Raw genomic sequence first — 21,949 nt, 5'->3', positions numbered from 1 at the left:
TATCATTATGGATCCATCATGACATAACATATTGTTGTATATGTGACTATGTGAGTGTGGTTCAAATATTATATTTTAGTATTGGCTATTTTTTTCAAGAGATTATCATTAATTACAAAATTGCTTTTCAGATAAGGAGTATATCACTACGCTAAAAGTTAAATAGCTAGCTGCAAAACATGCTATTCGAACTTATGACATATCTTGATACAAATTGTCCGGATCAAGTGCTTACGACTACGCCAAAAGCTATAGCTAGTAGCGAATGTGTAACTTTATTTCATTATATTTGCGTAATAGTTAACACCACATTTTGATTGAAAGATGCTAAACTCGGCTCTCCAAGCCACATCTTAACACTACTACATTAGAAGCAATTTTTTTAAAAAAAATTGTGGGGGCCTTTTTTTTAAAATAACTCGAACTTTGAATTGCAAGTAATATGTGTTTGAAGTGTAACTGTGTAAGTAACAGGTGCAAGTATATATGCAAGTAAAGTGTGCAAGTAAAATCATAATAAATTGCACCCTTTTACACTATAGAATGCAAATAATTTACCTTTCACATTCGGTGCAACTAATGATAACGTTAGGTGCGCGCACTTAATATTATTGCACTCTATGATATTGTTAAGCGCACAACATAGTGTTACTACTAGCACTTAAAAGTTTGAGTGTACTTTATATTGTTACATTCTATGAATTTGTTACTTGCATTCCATAGGGTTATCACTTGCATTTTAAAGTTTAAGTTATTTACAAAAATGTCACTGTATTTTTTAAAAAACTGCTTTTGATCCGTTATATATATCTTTCCAGATGGACGGTTCTGATTGGTTCTCGTTCTCTCTAGCGTGCATGTTTTTATTTGATCCAAATCCTATATATATACACACACATTTTTCTACTTTTTGTACAAAAAAAAAAAAGAAAAAAAAAGAGAGAGAATTATATTATTGAATATAATAGGATTGTGTGATCAGTGTGGAAAACAATGTGGTTGATCATAGCTGTGAAGGTACGTCACGAAGGTGTGGTGTCGTCAAGTGGTAGGAATAATATATGTTGTTTCTGGCTAGATGGGTGGATGTATGGGTAATTAAGGACAGCTTACTGGCTTGCATATTTTTCTAGCGTTTTAAAGCTCCTATTTTTGGTATCTGTCTTATCTCATTGGAATTCCTTTCATGAAATGGGCATCTACCTCTTCACCTCAAACTTGGCAAAAACTTTTACGGTTAAATTCTCTAATCTTCTAAGATATGATATCTTGTTACTATTTAAAGTACCACAAATCAATAATGACCAATATCGTGTTGTTTTATTTTAATATTGTAGGAACCATATGTCCTATAGGAAGATCAATAATAAATGTGGGTATTAGATGGTCTCATTCGGTAAGTCCTCATAGGATTGAAGTCTTAGAAGGTAGTCATTTTAAGGGATTGGTTCACTACTTACTAATGATGCAATAGGAATTGTTTGGCCTAGTTAGATTTTTATAGTCTTTTGTCGTTTTTTTTTTAAAATTTATTTTAATAATTTTTTAATAATACATTTGGCGGGCCCCGTCGCCCGCGAATAAGGTGGGGGCGGGTACGGGCCCAAAATATCAAAGCCCGCTCCACCCTTTTCGCGAGGTGGGGCGGGCTAAGCCTGTTTCGACAGCTCTAATATCAATGTAAGATTATATAGGAGATGTTGATGCATATGTAATTAAATGTTGAATTTGTGTATTTTAAATCGGTAATTCAATGTATATGAATACAAGATAATATATGAGATATTGATTTTAATTGTCATTAAAATAAATGTTTGCAATTTTGTAAAAATGCTAGTCTAAATAAATACTACTTTTGGTTTAAATTTCTCTAAATCTTTTTAATTGTCTTCCGGGTAGCATTGTCATTGTCTTCATCTTCAATACTTGTTTTATTCTTTATTTATTTATTTATTGGTAATGTGTCATGGACATGTCAAGTCAGGCATGCCGACTCGATTAAATTTGGGGAGTTTGTCGCTAGTCTTGGACATGACTATGAAGGGGACCGATGCGATTCGAAGGGCACAATTGGTCAGGAGCTATTGTCATTCCCCTAATGAGCCTATGGTATGGTGAAACCAGTTTGGCACATATGCGAGTAAGGCTGGTCCGCGGGGTGTGTTGCACCAAACCCTATGCCCGTGACAAAGTACAATTTTTCTACACCGATCCTCATGCAACCACAGGTTCTCGAATTTGAATTTCTTCCTCAGCTATCTTTGGATTGACAGAGATGATAGAGAACAATGGACATGTGGTCACTTAGTGGAGCTTCAATTGAATATGCATTGGATTCTCCGAAAAGGTTGAGCAAGTCTTCCGATACTAACACCCGATCCACCGAATTTGGTTTTCCCCTCGATTTTTTCAAAGTAAATCGGTAATCTTCGAAGGGGAAGTCCCTAAAATCACTGCTATCTATTATTTCCTTGAACTGATTAGCCATTTTGGGTGGGGGGCTCTACTGCATTTTTCTCCCTCGTGACATCAAGGATGTCGTTGAAGTATCCATAACCACCCAAGGTAGGTAGAGAACTTATAGTTGATAAGTGTTGGATGAGTTGTCATGTTTCTCTTCTTCTTCCCCGTTCAGGATGCCCATAGAACCCAATGAACCTCCATATATTCCTCTCCCCTTCTTGACGAACAAAGGAATCAATATAGTGTCTACTAAACTCATTTATTTCCATCCTTCCAAAGCAATGCTAGTCATCGCAAATGTACAATACAATACATTAAACGAAAGCCAATCATTGTGCTTTTGGTTAAGCAAGATGAGAGCGCAGCTCACTTTCCAGAGTTAGACAGCGCGAAAGAACGCAACACATGCTTATTCCTGCTCCTGCTTTTATTTCCGTTCCCCCTTCTTCATTCCCCTGCCCAATTCATTTCCAATTTGGACATGGTAGACATAACTTTGCCAACCATATTACATTATTAACCAATCATTTTACTCGACTTTCTTGTACCTAAAATTGTTAGGACGTACAAGAACACATCATTCCTGACTGTTGAGCACATAATATATAAACATAAATGTGAAATTCAACTATCAGTTTAAATTTTTAATTGAAATAGAGCACATGCTTCAACTCTGACTCACATGTTTTAAGACTGGTGGAAACGTAACTTCAAAAGTTTCAAGGTCATCCTAGATTGTTGACAATCCAAAAATAAAATCCATATGATTAACATGTTTCCAACACACAATAGCGAATTGCAATCAACTCTTTTCATATAATTTTTCCGTAAGAGTACAATTAAGGTTGATGTTTACATCACAGGAAACATGTATGTAAATGTAAATGCCCAGTACAGTGGTTGAAAAAAGATGAAAACCCAAAGCGGCCAATATTTTTACACACAGGCATGAATGCAAGTAACAGATCGAAGCCATTATACTGCAGTCTGCAGCATTCCCAGAGACAAATTAAAGTGTGAAGCACAAACAACAGGCCGGCCAGGAAGACAAAATCATATTCGATCATATCATGTGCATATGTATCTGATAAACTCATCGGCCAGCCCCATCATATCATCCATTGCACGCACTCCCCTTTTAACTTGCTGAATCTAATCCATCCTATGCTGTTGAGCAACAGCCGAAGGGTCGTTTATGGGATAATTGTTTCCTCTTTAACACGTTTCTCTTCCCTATTCCAGATCCTTCTTGCAATAGACTCGGAACCTCCATTATCTGGAAAAATATATTAAAAATCCATTTTCACACGTTTTTAACATCCTAAACTCTGCTAATACCTAATGGTGAGTAGTGTCTGACCTTTAAGGCGAGTTCTTCGAAGCACTGCTCCACATTTTCTCGAGTTATTGCGCTGCATTCAACAAATAAACTTCCCAGCTCTTTTGCAAGAGTTAAACCTTCTTCTCTGCTCACAGCTCTTTCAGATTCCTGAAAATGCATTAGATCCATCATTTGCATGAGATTCAAGACATGCTTTTTTACTAACCCTTTCTCTCTGCATAGAAATATAACAAAACCGAAGGGAAATGCAGGAGTGTTTTTACTTTTTCATACAACTTACTATGTCAACTTTGTTCCCAACAAGAATTTTGACACAATTCTTATTTGTTGAGTAAAGCTCCACCTCTTTTGCCCACACATCATACAGGTTTGTGAAGGTTTCTCTCTTTGTCACATCATAAACTGCAAAACCAGATGAAATCGAGCTTCATAATGAAAAAATTAAGCATTGAAACACAAGCAATTAAGTACATGAGAATATAATGCAAAATAATTTTACAGAGATTATTGAAATAATATTGACTACACATGTCAACCATAAGGACAAACTGCATAACATAGAGGCTAGAGCTACCATATAACAGGAAGTACACAGGATATATATACTAATTAAGATTGTGACATACCGAGAATGATCCCCTGAGCACCTCTATAGTAAGAGCTCGTCAACGTCCTAAACCTTTCTTGTCCCGCTGCAGAAGGCAAAATGAATTCAGAATTTCAGCTTGTTTGGATCAGAGGAAAGACATACCCTTGAGTCAAAAAGTCTTGCACCGAAAAACACAAAAGACAAAACCAAAAAATCAAAGAATACATGCATACTAAACCTACATCTTCATTACCTGTGTCCCAAATGGTAAGCTTCAGTTTTTTCCCACCTACAGTGAATGTTTTGATCTTAAAGTCAATACCTGCAGGCCACAGAGAAAGAAAAGCTTAATTAATGGTCCAACCAGAATTACACAAAATTCCATAGCAAATAGACCTACATTTTCAGGTTTATTTCAACAATGTTTAGAAGCTTTATATTTCCATAAACAAACAAACAGATAAACCCGAAAAAGAAGGAAACAAAGAAGTTGATAATAAAGAAAATAAGAATCCAGTTTCATCACTCTGTTTCTGCCATAATCACTCAAACCTTATTTAATTAGATTATCAAAAATTATTGATTAAAAAGTTCACTTCTTACATGTTGCATTATAAACGGTATCTTTTAACTTCAGTCAAGAATCCAAAAACAACCATATACTATACTATTATCATAAGGCCTAATAACAAGCCTAACCTTTGAGCCAAAATTTATAATTTTTTTAATCTATATAAAAATTTGATTTTTCTAGCTAAAATTTAAATTCAAATTAGTAAAACCTTCCAACAAGCCATGGTACAACCGGGAGGAGTTTGGTTTCCAAACCTCAAGTAAAAAAATAGTACAGAGTATATATGATGGACACAACCTAAATCCCTTATATATTTTTATTGTTCTACTATTAAACTTAAAAATTTCCATATTTTTTTATCCGAATAAACAAAACATGATTCTTAATGGTTAAATAATTTTAGAAATGCAAGCAATTCGGGGAATTATTATTATTATAACAAACACGAAAATATTTTGAATGCACCAGTATGAGCAGGGCCTTAATAAACCGGGAAGATTTGAACCCTTGATCTCCACTATCAAATACTATAAATATATATTTCTGCCATATCTACATTATAGTTTTTTAAAATTAAATGCAAATTTTTTATTTTTTAATTTCTTAACTAGCTTGGTAAAAATTAAATATAGGGCCCTCTTAAATAAATTTGAGGCCCTAACATGTTGGGCAGCTTGCAGCCTAAAATCCGGCCCTTTGTATGCACAAATGCACCACACACCAAAAAGTGCATTACAGCTAATGGTGCATCGGTGCATATCTAATGGTGAGTGACCCGCACGGGAAGCCCTATCCTGACCATATATATATATATATATATATATATATAGACTTAATCACCAATAATAATTCAAAACAATGGTTAAATAATATTATAAATGCAAGAAATGAGGGGAATTATTATTATTATAATAACAAACACGAAAATTTCACATCATTGCAGAAATGTTGAATCATATATGTAGAGGAGTTGAATCTCCAACATCCATATCGCAGCAGGATGATCAAATCATGAATCTGTAAAAGGAGAAAAGGAGAGAGAGAGCAGTAGCGTATAGGTATAGTAGGGGTTACCAATGGTAGGGCAAAGTTCTTCAACGACATTGGAGATAAAACTGACGAGGAGGCTGCTCTTCCCCACTCCGGAATCGCCGATCAACAAGATCTTAAACGACAGATCGTAGCTGCTGTTGCTCAGCCCCCCCGTCCTAGGGGTCCTAGGCGACGCCATTTTCTCTTGTGTCTAGGAATGAAGCTTTGGATATATAGATATATTTATATAATATACGCAACTACTGTGCGTAAGAATGAATGGATACAGGTAATACCTTGTAGATAATACGGGAAAAGGTAGAAGAAAAGGGAGGGGAGCTATGGCGTTGCCCTCATTATAGAGGTAGCGAGCCGGCCCTCTCTTTTACCTCTTCCAAATGCTATTATAACAGAAAGAATGGCTTCCCCATTTGATTCCGCTTTTGCGCCAAAAGCAAGGAAACGGTTCGTCTTTCAGGATGTTTTTTTGGTGCCAAATGGTTTCAACTTTGAACCAGTCAAAATATGCTTCTTTTTAATTAAATAATTAAATGATTTGTTTATTTTAAATTAAGTAAAGCTTGAAACTCAATTGAATTTTACTTTTAGGATAATGGTATTTAAATGATGACTTAATAGTTATAGATTTTGAATTTCTCTAGGTTGTAACTGAGGTTTGAACATGTGACCTCTCACTTGGAAGAATTATAATTATGTTGCTCGACTACATATTATATATTTAGTTGTGCTAATAGTTATACATGATTGTACTAGATACTATTAATATCAACTAGTATTATACTCGTGCGGTGCACGGACTAAAATTGTTGACTTATTTGATGTACGTTTGTCAATTATATTGTATGACTTTGGTTATATTTCTTGTAAAAAAATTGTTAGTAAAACAGTAAAGTCCAATGCTTAAAAGATTAAATTTATAAATTATTAAATACTTTTTTGTAAACTACATTAGTGGTTGAATTAGAAGTATTATCTAACTCATTACAAATCGTAAATTTGAAATCCTTAGGATTACTTACTCTAGATGCGGCTACATGTAACTGTCCGTGCACAAATACTGATTTTTTTAGTAGCAACCCGACATGAGATAACGTTTGTCCCTGGCCCATTACAAAGCCCAAGGAAGTGATCTATGTTTCTCAATAGCATCACAGGGGATACAACCTTTAATGTTAATGAGTGATTGGGTATGCTCGAAGTCCGATTACCATTTAGGAATTCTGGTGTGTGCACGTTTGCAAGAGTACTATCATTAGACTCAGATCGACATACCATGTCGCAACTCAAGTATGTCCTCTCAGCAACATGTATGTCACTCAACATTGACCACAACAAATGTTGGAGCTAGAATCACACGACTTTCTAAAAAGCTATTATCAGCATTATGTGTTGAAAACATTGGGTCCACGTTCTGCGTACATCTAGTAATTGTCCCATGCAATGCACGGATTAAAGATTTAAAATATTAAAAGTATGCTACTTTAAGAAAACTATTAATGTTATTAAATTTCATATATAAAAATGAAATTTGAGGATTACTCATTATAAAATTTTGTTATTTAATAACAAAATTTAAATTCGATTATAAAATAGCAATGAAATGTATTTTGACCAAATAAAAATACAACAAAAAATATTAACCAAAGCTTTTAAAAAAATAATAAAGATATATACATTTATACATATTCAGTACATATATATGTGTATGTACGTACATATAAGTAAAAATACAACACAAAATATTAACCAAAGCCCATTTCTGATACAACTGACATATAAGTCCCATTTAATAGCCCAACAAAATTACCAGCCCAATATCCTGACCCGGCCCACCCTATAAATCATCTATAACCCACCGACAACCCACTCCACTACAACACACTCTGCTCACTCATCTCTCAACTAGGTTATCTCTCACTCTCCAGTTCTATATACCTCTTTGCTCGAAGAATTCTCACCAACAACTTCAACTCTGTCACAACAGCTCTTATGCATCTCTGCATTATGTTTTCTAAAAAATGCATACAAACCGATGGTCGAAGTTGTTGGTGAGACATACGTTGAAAGATTGAGTCAAAATCTCACGAAGAATCCATTTTGCAGGAACAGATAAGTTATTTTGTACAAATATATCTATTTTTACAGATCTAGATTTTTTGAAAAAATATTGTTTTTTTCCCTTATATCTATTACAGTTCTATTAAATGTACTTTTTTTCCAGATGATTTTGTTATAAGAGATTTCGGTTTTAAAAAAATCATAGATGTAGTCTTAGATCTGGAGCATGCATGACAGTTGGACATCTCTGTAGTTATCATACAGATCTGGTAATTATTTTATTTATTTAGTCATATTCTTAGTCTGAATTTTACATGAGACAAAATTTTTGAAAACAGTAAAGGTTAATCTATTTCAAATTATGCTTTATTTACTGCAATTTTACACTTATGATTTTAGTGTGCCGTATTTATATGAAGTAAGACTCAATCTTGTTTGTCGCTGTAGTTTTTCCTACATGTGCTACTTAGGTATGTCCAGTTTGCTCTGTGTTACTGTGTAGTTTGCACTTCCTATAAACTTGATCCCCTTAGCTTGTGAGTATGTTGACAATCTTCTTATTTGTAGTATTCTCAGTCTGTTATTATATTTACTTAGTATTTGTATTGTATAATCACTGCTAGCCTGCCAAAAAAACAGAAGTTGGTGGGTTTTCCAATCCTCGCTCAAACATCACACCAGTTAGGAAAGAATGAGTAGTTACAATAGAATCAAGCTTTGTCTGACATGATGTAGGTTATAAATCTTATTATTTAATAACAATCTGGAATCTCCTCTATGGTTCTGCATCTCCTTTTGGTGTTAGCTATGATTGAAGGATGTAATTTAGCTTCCATCATACTTTATTATGAAATCCCAGTTTGTAATTCTGATACTGTTCTTGTTCTTGTGTCACTCTTTATATTATTTATTTATTATTATTATAATTATTTCTTAATGGTGGTATTAACACCTCCTTCTATTTGATTTAGTTTGACTCTAACAGTACTGTCCCACCATCTCCTATGCAGATCTGTTAATGTGAAAGTCAGGCCTTCAAAAGGACTTAAACTATTATCACCAATTTTAAAATTGCTAATAAGGTATGCCATATTATAGTTAAGATTGTAGTTATTAACCGTATATGGTATTAACCAAGCATGCTCATAGTTATTTAAAACACCAATGTTAAACTATGAGTCATGTAAGAGTACAAAATACAAAGCAAAACACTATCTTAAAACACAAATCTTGTGCTTTTTAAGATAGTGTTTTACATAGTACTTTGTACTCTTACATAACTCATCCTTAATACTTCGAGTTGAAGAATACAAACAATACAATAATAAGTTAATACTATCTATTACACAAATTTGGAAAATGAATACTTCTTGCCAAGTTAAGTCAACATTTTTATATTCTGCCCTAAGAGAACTACTGTAAATGTACTAATGCGATCTCTTTTTACAGAAAATGTGCTCCATCAAGATTTAAAGACAGAAACATCCTAACTAATGCAGTTCGCAAATTGAAACTCTGTGATTTTGGGCTTCCTCAGCTGTCATTTGTTGATGCCCCATCTGCTGTTTTCTGGAATATATGAGTTTCCACTCTTTTAAAGTTTCTGAGTTTAGTTTTATAAATTGCAATTCATACACATAAGCAGGGAATGTTTAGTATGCCGTTTTAAAAACAATGATATACTAATATTCAAATACTAAAATCCATTTTAAGTTTAACTGCAATGCGAACAGACAAAAAAGTGAACCATATTCTATAACTTCTACAACATTTGCAATCCTTTACAACAATTACGATTCATGTTGTTAAAAACACCTTAATGAAACCATGTTTCCAAAATTGATATGATCTGTGAAAATTTTGCTTGCTTGAAGGCATACTGCAATTTCTTACCAACAATGTTTCAGCATGCAGATTATCTGGAAGGTTAATAAAAATTAAATACATGAAAGACAAAGCATTGCAAATCACATGTAGAAGATATTTACTACTCTTAGTTAAATAGCTACATAGGTAATTTGCCCTATACCTTGATCTGCTATTAACTGCTTTCTTTTGCACCCTATAGTCATTGATCCCTTTAACTGCTTCATACTTGTTTGCTGTGCTTTGAAATGGGCTGTTTGACTCTCTGCCCGAGATTCATTTTGCATTAGCTCTCTTTCTCATCCTGCTAATCAATTAATTTATCAGTGTAGCAAATGATGATTTTGCAGTCTGATGCCATTTTAAACCAAATAAAAAGGGCAATAATTATCGATAAGAAGTTATATTACCTCCTTCCTATCTTACACATCAGCAATGGTAATAAATAACCATCCTCCCACAAGTTAAATCTTCCCATGTGATCTATAACTCAAGCTTGAAAAGGAGGTATTGTTTAGTTATTCATTATTGGACTTTGTTTTAAACTCATGCTTTCTATTCACAAATTTCATATTTAAATGCAATCTTACAGCATACATAAAATCAATTTATGTATCATGAACTTGACATGTATGAACTTGAGAATGCTATTAAAGTGTTGATAGCAATACCTTTGTTATCCTCAGCTTTTTTTCTGACTGAGAGCTTGTATGTTTCATGAGAGCTTGTATGTTTCTTCATATTTTGTAACCTGAGGTAATGTTTTGCAGAACTCAAAGCCTTTACATTGTAGGATAAAACAACAATAATAACATAGGTTGACTTACCTGAATATGCTTGTCGTATAGCTAAGCTGCTCCCCAAATATCCATTTGACTGTCTTGGTTAACACTTTTCAAATATCCATTGTTGATTCAGATTAAGGGAGAAAGAACACTTACCTCTTTATTTCGGAAGACCCTTTCCGTATGAATGACTCTGACCTTCATTGCACTTCTGTTCTTGAAGGTGCATAATTCATCTATTCTTGAAGGTGGATAATTCATTCGCCAAACAGTACATTCCCATAGTCGATGGAAGGGAAATTCGAATGAAACGAAAGAATGAAGTTTGAGAATGTTTTACAAAGATAGTGAAGCTGTGATTTATAATGTGTATATCAAATATAAGTGTGAAACTGGCAGAGTTCTAGATGTACAATAATTCTTTTTAATTACCGATGCTATGTAATGGGACTTTACTCGATTGCCGAATCGTTTACAACGATTCGGTTTCCCAAAGAACTCACCATTATTTCGTCTAGATAGTGTTGCCATAAATATCTATAACTGTAAATCGTCTAAAACGTTAAAAACTAAAAAAAAATATCATTAATTTTGTTACCTTCCAGACTTCAAATGCCGTATTCCTAATCCTGAAACGTTGCCGTTTTTGTATGGGCGGGAATTTTGGCCAAGTGCATTAACTGCTCTTCTTATGGCTTTTTTATAATAGAGATATAGATTGTCACCCTAAAAAGTTCCATTCTTTTCAAGTAAGATTGTATTTTACCATAGTCCTAACAAACGTTAATATATAGGGTGAGATTAAAACTACAACATCACTTTAAACTTTAAAATTAAAACTAAGCCTGCAAATGAGCTGAGCCAAGCCGAGCTCGAATTTAGGTAGGCTTGAATTTGAGCTTGAGTTCGAACTACATATATATATATATATATATATATATATATATATATATAGCGGTTCGACAAGTCATCAGGCAAAAAATATTTAATATGAGATACACAAGTTGCTTGATATGTCATGAGTCAAAAAGTAAGTTGGTTTAAATTTAAATTTGACCAAACTTGAAATCAAGTTTTGATCGAATGGTTCGCAAGTAGAATATCGATCGTATCCACATGTTATATTGTTTAAAATTTGAGTATCTTTTGACACAGGTAAATCCAATTCGCTTCAATTGAGTGTTGAACTTGTAACATTGTAATTATCAAATTAATAGTCTAACCAATTTGGATGGATGTTGACCTATAAACCACATCATAGAAACTTCTATTAATTTAATTATATTGTATTTGCATGTTATATAGTTTCATAAATATGATTTGGTTAAATCTTATAATTAAAAGCGTTTAGATTAAAAGATCATAGGCACATAATTCAAATGCATTTAACGTTGTAACATTTCAATTTTCAATGGCATATATATTATTGACTTGTTGTGATATATACTTAGGTCAATTAATATAAGAAATTATAATATTTAATATTTTAGTTGAAAACAAGCATTTAGTTCATGTATTTCTTAATCTTCATCATTCTTGATGAGCTAGTTGATCATGATTTGATATGTATCTGTTTTTTTTAAGTAAATAACAACCACCGAGACAATCTCAGTCAAGTTTGTCATGTTGTTGACTAGCTTGGTAAGAATAATGTTACAAGATTGATTTTTAGGGGAGTGACACATTGACCTTCTTAGTTTAAACTGACAAGTTATACTTAGGTTATAATTTATCCATTATGATCTTTTAACAACTAAATCAGAACGCAATGCAACATTTACCCAATAGAAGGGGATTAACTAGTTACTTTTTTCGGACCAGACTAAAAGCTTAATATCTCTATCGAAACATGAACCACAAGATTTACTAATCTCAAAACATGACAATACTTATCCACCTAATCAAAACATGTACAGAAAGAATACACTTATAAATCCTAATTTGGCCAAACTTATGCAATCTTCCTTTTTCATCACTTTCATTTGTTAATCTTTATATATGGCCTATTTTGACTGATGTATATATATGTATATATGCACAACTAAACATTTGTACAGCGATCACATTAGGAGTTTTTGATAACTGCCATCTAGGAAGAAGTGATAAACCAGCAAAGGACTCGAGAATTGGAAAGGTAAGGATTAGACTATCAACTCTACAAATTTTTCATTTAATCTAGCATTTAATCAAAACATGACAATACTTATCCATTAAATCTAGCACATCAAAACATAATCCTTTTAACTTCTTTATAGGCCAATACTATCTAGAATTATTTACTTTTACTTTTATTAGATTTTTAATTTTTCTTTTTGGGTGTAAATTAATGATGGAAATCAAGCATTACTGATCTAAAGTGTTAATTTTACGTTGGTGGCGAGTCAACGGCTTTTTGGGCCGTTTTTAAGGATTGTTGTGTTGGGTCGGACTGTCAGGCCCTGGCAATTTATATCGTGGACCAGAGTGCATTGTGCACTCCATACCAAAACGATGTCGTTTTGGTCATTTTAATTAATGATTTATTTTTTTGGAAATCACGTTTTCTGTTTTGGCCGGTTTGTGTATTTATGTTAATATCCTGTGTATTTTTTGAAGACATTCTGTATATTGTAGACTACGATTCTGTGTATTCATGTTAGGGATACTTAAACATAGGTTGTGATGTGTTTTGTGTATTCGAATGTTAGGAGGATGATTTATGTGTAGTTGTATCAATATTTTGTATATTCCCTCAAGTCATTCTGTGTATTCTAGATAAGGATTCTGTGTATTCATGTTAGTCGTACTTAAATACAGGGGTGATGCGTTTGTGTATTTTGGTGTTTTCATATTCTGTGTATTCTTTGAAGGCATTCTGTGTATTCATGTTAGTGATACTTAAACATAGGTTGTGACGTGTTTTGTGTATTCGAATGTTAGGAAAATGATTTCTGTGTAGTTGTGACAATATTCTGTGTATTCACTCAAATCTTTCTGTGTATTCTAGACAAGGATTCTGTGTATTCTAGACAATGAATTCCATTAAGTCATTCGCGTCCGCGTCCACTAACATCGAAACGACGTCGTTTCGAACCAGGGCCCACAGTGCACTGTGGACCCTGGTCCACGATATAACGATTGCCCTACATATGGTCAATGTGTGTCTTTCTGGGAGAGAAAATACGTTTTGGTGCGATCATTATATCGTGGATCAGGGTCTATAATATATTATGGACCCTGATTCAATACACAGAACTTGACTTCTTAAAGTACAAAATTCATGTTCATAATACACATACACATAAACATGATATAATGAACATGAATTATGTGCATTATGAATATGAATTATGTGCATTATGAACATGAATTCTGTGTATTATGTTAAATGTTTGTGTCTTCAACTATATGCATTATGAACATGAATTATGTACTTTATGAAATCAAATTTTGTATTGGATCAAGGTCCACAGTACACTGTTAACCTTGGTCCACGATATAATTTGGTGGTATTTATTTTTGAAAAATGCTTCCTTTTTTTTTTAGTCACATATATGTGTGTCTTTCTAAGGGAGGAAGTACGTTTTGGTTAGGGGTGAAAATCAGTTGTTATTCAATTTGTGTGGATCATGATCGTCGAATGAAGATATATAGTAGAATTAAAATGATATTTTAATGTTAACATAATAAAACTAGTGTGTGAAAAATGAAACTAAAAAAATAAAGCACATTATTGTCAAATGAAACTATAGTATAATTAAAATGATACTTTAGTATTGCTACAATGAAACTAGTGTGCGTGGAAACTGAAACTAAAATTCAGAGCCATACAATAAGCAATTGAGATTAGTGTGTGTGAAAAATGAAAAAAAAAAATATAGAGATCAAATAATAATGTATATTATCAAATGAAACTATAGTAGCATTAAAATGATACTTTAATATTGCATGCTATAATGAAACTACAGAGAAAATGAAACTATAAAACATAGGAATATTTTCAAATAAAACTGAAGTGTAATTAAAATGATACATACTTCATGTCCAATTTGCTACATAGACCATGGTCCTCAATAAAAATTGCCAATGAAAATAGGCTAGGTCCCTATCAAGGGGCCTACTTTTGGCCTACCTTGGCCTAGCCTACTTAGTAAAGAGGTCAGGCCTAAACCTATATAACTAAATAGGCCTAGGCCAATATGTTTAAAGTCTAGTCTATAGGCATACAAGCCTGGCTTATATATATATATATATATATATATATATACACACACACACACACACATAAAAGAAAGGGTTCAGGTGCAGGTATAGCTTCTTGTGCTGTTTACTCAAAAAAATTGCACCTTAAGAATACAAATCACGCACCTAAAGTTTTAAATGATAAACCTTAGATTTTAACAATTGACGCACCTTAAGCATACAAATCACGCATCTTAAACATACAATCATGCACCTTAAGAAGGAAAACAACGCACCTTAAGAATGACAACCACGCACCTTAAGCACACAAACAAAGCACCTTAAGAACACAAACCATGCGTACCAAATGCTTTAATCCAATGCACCATAAGTATCCCTAGTTTTGGTGGTATTTATTTTTGAAAAATGCTTCCTTTTTTTTTTTAAGTTACAGGTTTTTGGTAACCCCTCTCTCTCTCTCTCTCTTTATATATATATATATATATATATATATATAGCGGATTTAAAAATCTTTTTCCGTGGGAACGAAAGATCAAAACTAATGACATATTCTGGAAAAAAAATGAAACACTTAAAGGCTGAACCATATATAAATTTTATTGATCAGGGATAAAAAGAAATAAAAATACATTTAAAACGCCAAAAAATATTCAAAATAAAATATGAAACATAATTAATTAGTTAAAATGGTTTGAATGGAAAGCACATTATAAATCATTCATCCCACAATGTTACAAATAAATTTAAAAGATTCGTGCTTTGGGATTTGGATTCTTGACATTTTTTTTACAAAAGATTTTTGACATTTAAGATAGAAACAATATACCTTACTAAGTTAGCTTAATCTTTCTTTAAGTTTAAGTATAATCAATAGATATAAACGTTTACTATGTATATACATACAATATATATAAAGGGGATGGTGGGTGGAGAGAATGGGGCAGTTGCCCCCATTGTGGATCCGCCCATGATAGAGGGCCCAATTCTCATGAGAATCATGTCGCAGGTGAGAAATGTGGTCTAATCTAGACCATTAAAATCAAGAGATATATGAAAGTGATCTACGCATCCATCTACTAAAATTAAGGATATTATTATCATAATGTAATAAGAAATATATGGCCAAGGGAAAATTAGTCCACAAAGCATCCAACCGTGATAAAATAGGAAAACTATTTCTACCCTAAGCTTTTCAAATCTGTTTCTTTTCTAACAATATTGATGAAAACAAACAACTATTTTTAATCACTAATATTAACACCTACACCCACAAGTCAAAAAATAAAACTACATGACAAAAAAAAAAAAAAGACAATATAATGCACCACAATTATAATAATGATGCACAAATACTACATCTACAAGCCACAACCACCATCGCAACACACACAAAAGTAATCACCGCCATACTAACACAGAATGCACAACACTACCCCACAAAATGCATACATTTACTACTTGCAATGAACAACTTTTACTCTAGGAATGCAAAAAGGTGTATAACATTTTGTAAGCGCACACCTTAAACCCCTAATCCCTAAATCCTAAACCCCTAAACCCCCAATCCCTAAACCCTAGACCCTTAAACCCCTAAACCCTAAACCCTAACCCCTAACGCCCACAGAATTAACCACTTTCATACTAACACAAAATGCATAATATTGTCCCGCAAAATGCGCAACTTTTACTATGGGAGTGCACGCAGGTGTACAACATAGTCTTATGATGCACAACCTCATGCGAACAATGATACTTAACGCCTCCTACCAATGCACAACCCACAGTTCTACGATGCATCACACCTAACATCCCAATGCACAACTCAACAACCTACAACATTCCCCTTCCTAAACTCACATATTTATCAACAAATATAATAAAATAAAAAAACCATACTCCAATGAACCACACAAAAAAAAACAAAAAATAAAAGAAATAAAAAACAAAGAGAACAACAATAAAGCAATGTTAAACAGTCACCATCGGCATTGGAAAAAAAAAACAAAAAAAAAAACCAAAAGAAAGAACAATGAAAAAATTACCTGAAAATTCTCTAAAAATGGCTTAAAATCAATGAGCACAACATATTTGAAAACTCCATGCAATGAAAAATTAGAAAAAAAAAATTACTCCAATACTCCAACTACTTGGATTTTTTAAAAAACAGTAAGAAAAAAACATTAAATTTTAACCATCAGATCTTGCCTAATTGAAAGTCCAAATTCGACCATAGTTTCTCACATGGGAAGTGGTTATCATATGAATCGAATTCTCTCTCTCTCCCTCATCTCTCTCTCTCTCTATATATATATATATATATATATATATATATACATACATATATATATATACATATATATATATATATATATATATATACACACACACACACACTTATATATGTGTGTGTATGTATGTGTTTTTCAATATATATTACTTTCTAATAATTATATTCATAATTAAAACCTTTTTATTAAAAAAGTTAGAATGTAATACTTTATACAAAATTATCCAATAATGTAAGAAATCAAATTAACAAACTACGGATTACTAAACAATTTATAATAGTAGAATATATAAGACGAAGAGACCTGTTGTGGATTTTATTAGGAAAGTGTTGGCCCAAGCGGGGTGTCCATTTTCATTGTCATGGAAAAATGAAGCATGGAGCAAGATATTAAAGAAAGTGCAGTCAACAAACTTCAAACCCACAACCTCAAGCATATCATCACAATTTCTAGACCACTAAGCCACCCAAGATATTGTGTACTAAAGGGCAGAAAACTCCACTTATGCATGGGAGTGCGTTGGAAACAAAGTAGTGGGTGGACGCGTGTGTGGTCAAGAATGTAGGTTGCACGATTCCGTCCATTTGTCAAGCATTTGTGTCGTCTTCAACAGTATAAATAGCCACAATTCCCTCACCTTAAAAATCATCCCTTGGCTCACCAAACCCCTTATGGTCCATTATTCTGAGTCTCATCCCTTCTACTGGCATACCAGGGTTCTATTCCTAGCGGTAACATTGTTATTTCTATTTCATTATTAGGGATATAGCTTGTATTATTTATTATTTTTAGCCCATTATTTGATTTATAGCTTGTATTATTTATTTATTATTTGGGCCGCCATTTTGGGTTAGTATCTCGTGCTTTGTACACATATTTTTTTGTGCCTAGCGCCCCGGGTAATAATACTAATATTTTCCTACCCATTAATGTTTTGTACTTTTGTACTCGGTTTATGGTGGACTCGGTTCTAACAAAATCATCATTCGCATCATCTGTGGGAAATGCTACGAAAAGTCTATGTTCCAAGTTTCTACCGTTTCCCTTTATGTAATCAAACCCCGAGATACGCTAACATGGCTGAATCACATAGCCAACGTTCCCTAGATCCGCAAAAACACCTTAGCAGGCAATGTGAGGATTGTTTCAATTCACGAGGGTAAGTTCTCCACCCGAGGAATATGAGAGGTCTAATTGGCACTATAGCCGTACACGGACCGTTAAGGGCCCGCAGACCAAGTAGCTACTCTAGACCAAATAGTAGCACCTTGGCGGGCTAACAAGAAGCTCAGGGAGGTAAGAAAAAAATATTTTTACTTTGGAAAAAATATTAACGTATAATTTTTTGTTGGGCTTGTACACTAAGAAAGTTATCAAAACATAAAAATGGATGAAGTTGTAGACCCGTAGATACGATAAGTAGTCCCGACGCGAGTTGGAAGCTCCGCAGTCAGTAAACAATAGCACCAAAATGGGCTCGTAGGCTGGGTAGGTAGCTAATGGAGGTAATATAACAGATTTTAACTTCATTTTGTACCAGTCCCCTAGGCTCGAAAAGCACGGAAAGCGACCTAGGGAAAATGGTGATTAGATTCGTAAGCAACTTGAGAAGTGCTGGGTCCGCAACATAGGGTAGCCGGCCCAAGAGAAAAATAATAATAATAATAATAAAGGAATGGAGAAAAAAAAAAGAAAAAAGGGGAAAAAAAAGTGGGCTCGCTCCCACATCTTATACGGGGACCTCAAGGTAGGTAGACCATACGCATCTTCACCTAGACCAACAGGACGCAATCCTCAACCCAGTGTGCAGATTTTCACATGTGCCTACATGGGTAAGCTACGCAACTTAACGTGAAAAAAAAATAGTAAGCTCGCTCCCACATCTTGTATGGGGATTGTAAGATAGGCGGACCGTATGCATATTCACCTGGGCCAACAAGACACGATCCTCAACCCAACTTGCAGATGTTCACCTGGACCTGCAAGGGCAAGGTACACAGCCCAGCATGCAAAAAAAAAAAAATACATAGTCAATGCACTATACCGCTTCTTAGTGGTCGACATATTATCTATCCCACTTTTCAACGTTTGACTTATTATTACCCCGCTTCTAAGCGATTAATGGTATTTCTATGATTCTCTCCCACGTATCAACGGTCAACATATTTCTATCTCGCTTCTCAATGGTCAACTTATTATTACCTTGCTTCCCAGTGGTCAATGGTATTTCTATCCCGCTTCCTAGCGATCGACATCTATATATCTCGCTTCTTGGTGATCGGCATGCACTATCGCGCTTCTTATCAGTCAACTTATTATCTATCTCACTTCTCGGCAGTTGACATGTTTCTATCCCGCTTCTCAATGGTCGACATATTATTATCTCGCTTCTCAACGGTCAACATATTATTATTTTGCTTCTATACGGTTGACATATTATTATCCCGCTTCTCAGCGGTCGACATATTATTCTGCTTTTCAACAGTCGACATATTTTTATCTCACTTCTCAGCGTTCCACATATTAATATCCCGCTTCTCAGTGGTCGACATTATTATCCTACTTCTCACAGTCGACATATTTTTATCTCACTTCTCAACGTTTAACATTTTGATGGTCGATATATTACTCTTCTCGGTGGACCGCTAAGTTGCCCTTTGAGGCGAGGCGTCTCAGTGAGCCCACGAGAAGGGAATACGACAAAAAATATCTTCTTCTTTTTTTCTTGTAGGATATGTGTGAGAGATTAGTTGTCTTGGTGAACCGCATGAAGGGAATGCGGCAGGGACCAAGCAGGCAAGCACCAAACTATCTGGAAGAGAGAAGCGAACCTTTCAGACCAAGAGGCAAGAGAGTCAAGCTATGTAGAAGGTTAGGAGTTTCTAGGATGCGAGAGGGTCAAGCCGTGTAGAAGGTCGGGAGTGTCTAGGAGGCGAGAGAGTCAAGCCGTGTAGAAGATCAGGAGTGTCTATACTTTATTTGTTCGTCAAAGACAATCAAAGAATGTAGGGAACTTATGATGAGGACATGGGACCCGATGCCCATTTTATTAGGAAAGTGTTGGCCCAAGTCGGGTGTCCATTTTCATTATCAAGGAAAGAATGAAACTTGAAGCAAAATATTAAAAAGAATGCAATCAACAAGATTCAAACTCACAACCGCAAGCATAACATCACAAGTTTTACACTAGCAAGCCACTCAAGATCTTATGTACAGAAGGGCAGGAAGCTCCACTTGTGCATGGGAATGCACTGGAAGCAAAGTAGTGGGAGACACATGTGTGGCCAAGAATGAAGGTTGTCCGATGTCATCAATTTGTCAAGCATCTGTGGCATCTTCAACAATATAAATAGTCACCCTTCCCTCCCCTTAAAAATCATCCATTGGCTCACTAAACCCCTTTTGGTCCATTGATCTAAATCTCCTCCCTTCTGCTGGCATACCAAGGTTTGATTCCTAGCGGTAACATTGTTATTTCTATTTCATTATTAGGGCTATAGCCTGTATTATTTATTATTCTTAGCCTATTGTTTAGTTTATAGCTTGTATTATTTATTATTTGGGTTGCCGTTTTGGACCTGTATCTCGAGCTTTGTACACACACATTTTGGGCCTATCGCCCTGATAGTAATACTACTATTTTCCTACCCCATATTCTGTACTTCTATACTCAGTTTATGATGGACCCGATTCCAACAAAACCATTAGTGTTCACCTGTGATATGATCTCAATTGTGCATATTTTTCTAAGTATTTTGGATCAACTTTTGAGCTTAAATGTATTATATTACCATCTCCAATTCATGTTTCCTTACTTTCTAGTGTAGACATGGTTTATTCTTGATTTTGGTGCATTTAAGGCGTTTGTTAGTATTTTGAAACCATTTTAGATCAAACGCAAAGCAAGGGAATGTTTGAAGGTATGATTGGGGTAAAAACGAACGAAGAATGCGGATTTTTAGAGCTGGACGCGTCCGGAATCCTGCCCGTCGCGACCAAATATTCCAGTGCGTGAAGACTTGAGCCATGATCCAGGCTCGACGCGTCGAGAATATGCTGTAGCAATATTTTCTGAAAATCCGAGGCTCGACGCGTCGAGCCCCTTTCTCGACGCGTCGAGAATCCTGTGACAGCACAAAAATCTGTTTCGCGGAATTTGCCTATTTTGCCCCTATTTTTGCTCCCACTATAAAAGGCTCATTTTCCCAAAACCCTAGGGCTAGGCTGCGTTTTTAGGAGGCAAATAGGAGTGAGTGCAAGGTGTTGTCTCTTCAATGGAGTGAAAGAGGGAACTACCACTTTTGGAGAAGAAGATAGTCATCTCAAGGAGATATAAAGGCTTTGGGAGGAAGAAGGAAAGCTTGGAAAGCTATATTTGGGAGAATTTCTTTTCCTTTCCTTTACTTTCTAGTCTTTGTAAACTCTTTATTACTTGAGCTTTAAATTCTATCCTAGCCATGATTGGCTAAAGTAACTTTGGGATTTTTGGGTGAAAGGTGTTTATGAATCCTTTGCCTTGTTCTTTATATTCCTATGTTATATCTACATTTGGGTTTTATGACTTGTTATGCAATTGTGTTTAATGTTATTGATGCTTGTGATTAAGGATCCAATTGCTTGTTTCAATTGCTATATTTGTATCTTGATGGGAGTTAGGATATAAACTAGGGCACCCACAATTGCACCTTGCTTTCACCTCTTGGAAAAGAGTGTTTAGTTTGGTTGTTTAAGATGCTTGTTCTATCTCTT

At 34.4% G+C, this 21,949-nt stretch overlaps 1 protein-coding gene across 1 annotated transcript; it reads right to left on the bottom strand.

Moving 5' to 3' along the window:
* Positions 1-3,254: 3,254 nt before the first annotated feature.
* LOC116022980 (ras-related protein RABC2a-like) lies at positions 3,255-6,441 on the bottom strand. Its single transcript, XM_031263901.1, has 6 exons — positions 6,043-6,441; positions 4,648-4,716; positions 4,432-4,497; positions 4,086-4,207; positions 3,824-3,952; positions 3,255-3,739 (listed from the first exon to the last, which is right to left on the bottom strand). The coding sequence occupies exons 1-6, from the start codon at positions 6,197-6,199 to the stop codon at positions 3,626-3,628; spliced, it is 657 nt and encodes a 218-aa protein (XP_031119761.1). The 5' UTR covers positions 6,200-6,441; the 3' UTR covers positions 3,255-3,625.
* Positions 6,442-21,949: the final 15,508 nt, after the last annotated feature.

This window comes from Ipomoea triloba, chromosome 6 (genome assembly GCF_003576645.1).
Source record: "Ipomoea triloba cultivar NCNSP0323 chromosome 6, ASM357664v1".
Lineage (NCBI taxonomy): Eukaryota > Viridiplantae > Streptophyta > Magnoliopsida > Solanales > Convolvulaceae > Ipomoea > Ipomoea triloba.
Note: the sequence above shows the minus strand (reverse complement) of the source record. Positions and strands in the feature narration are given on the sequence as shown.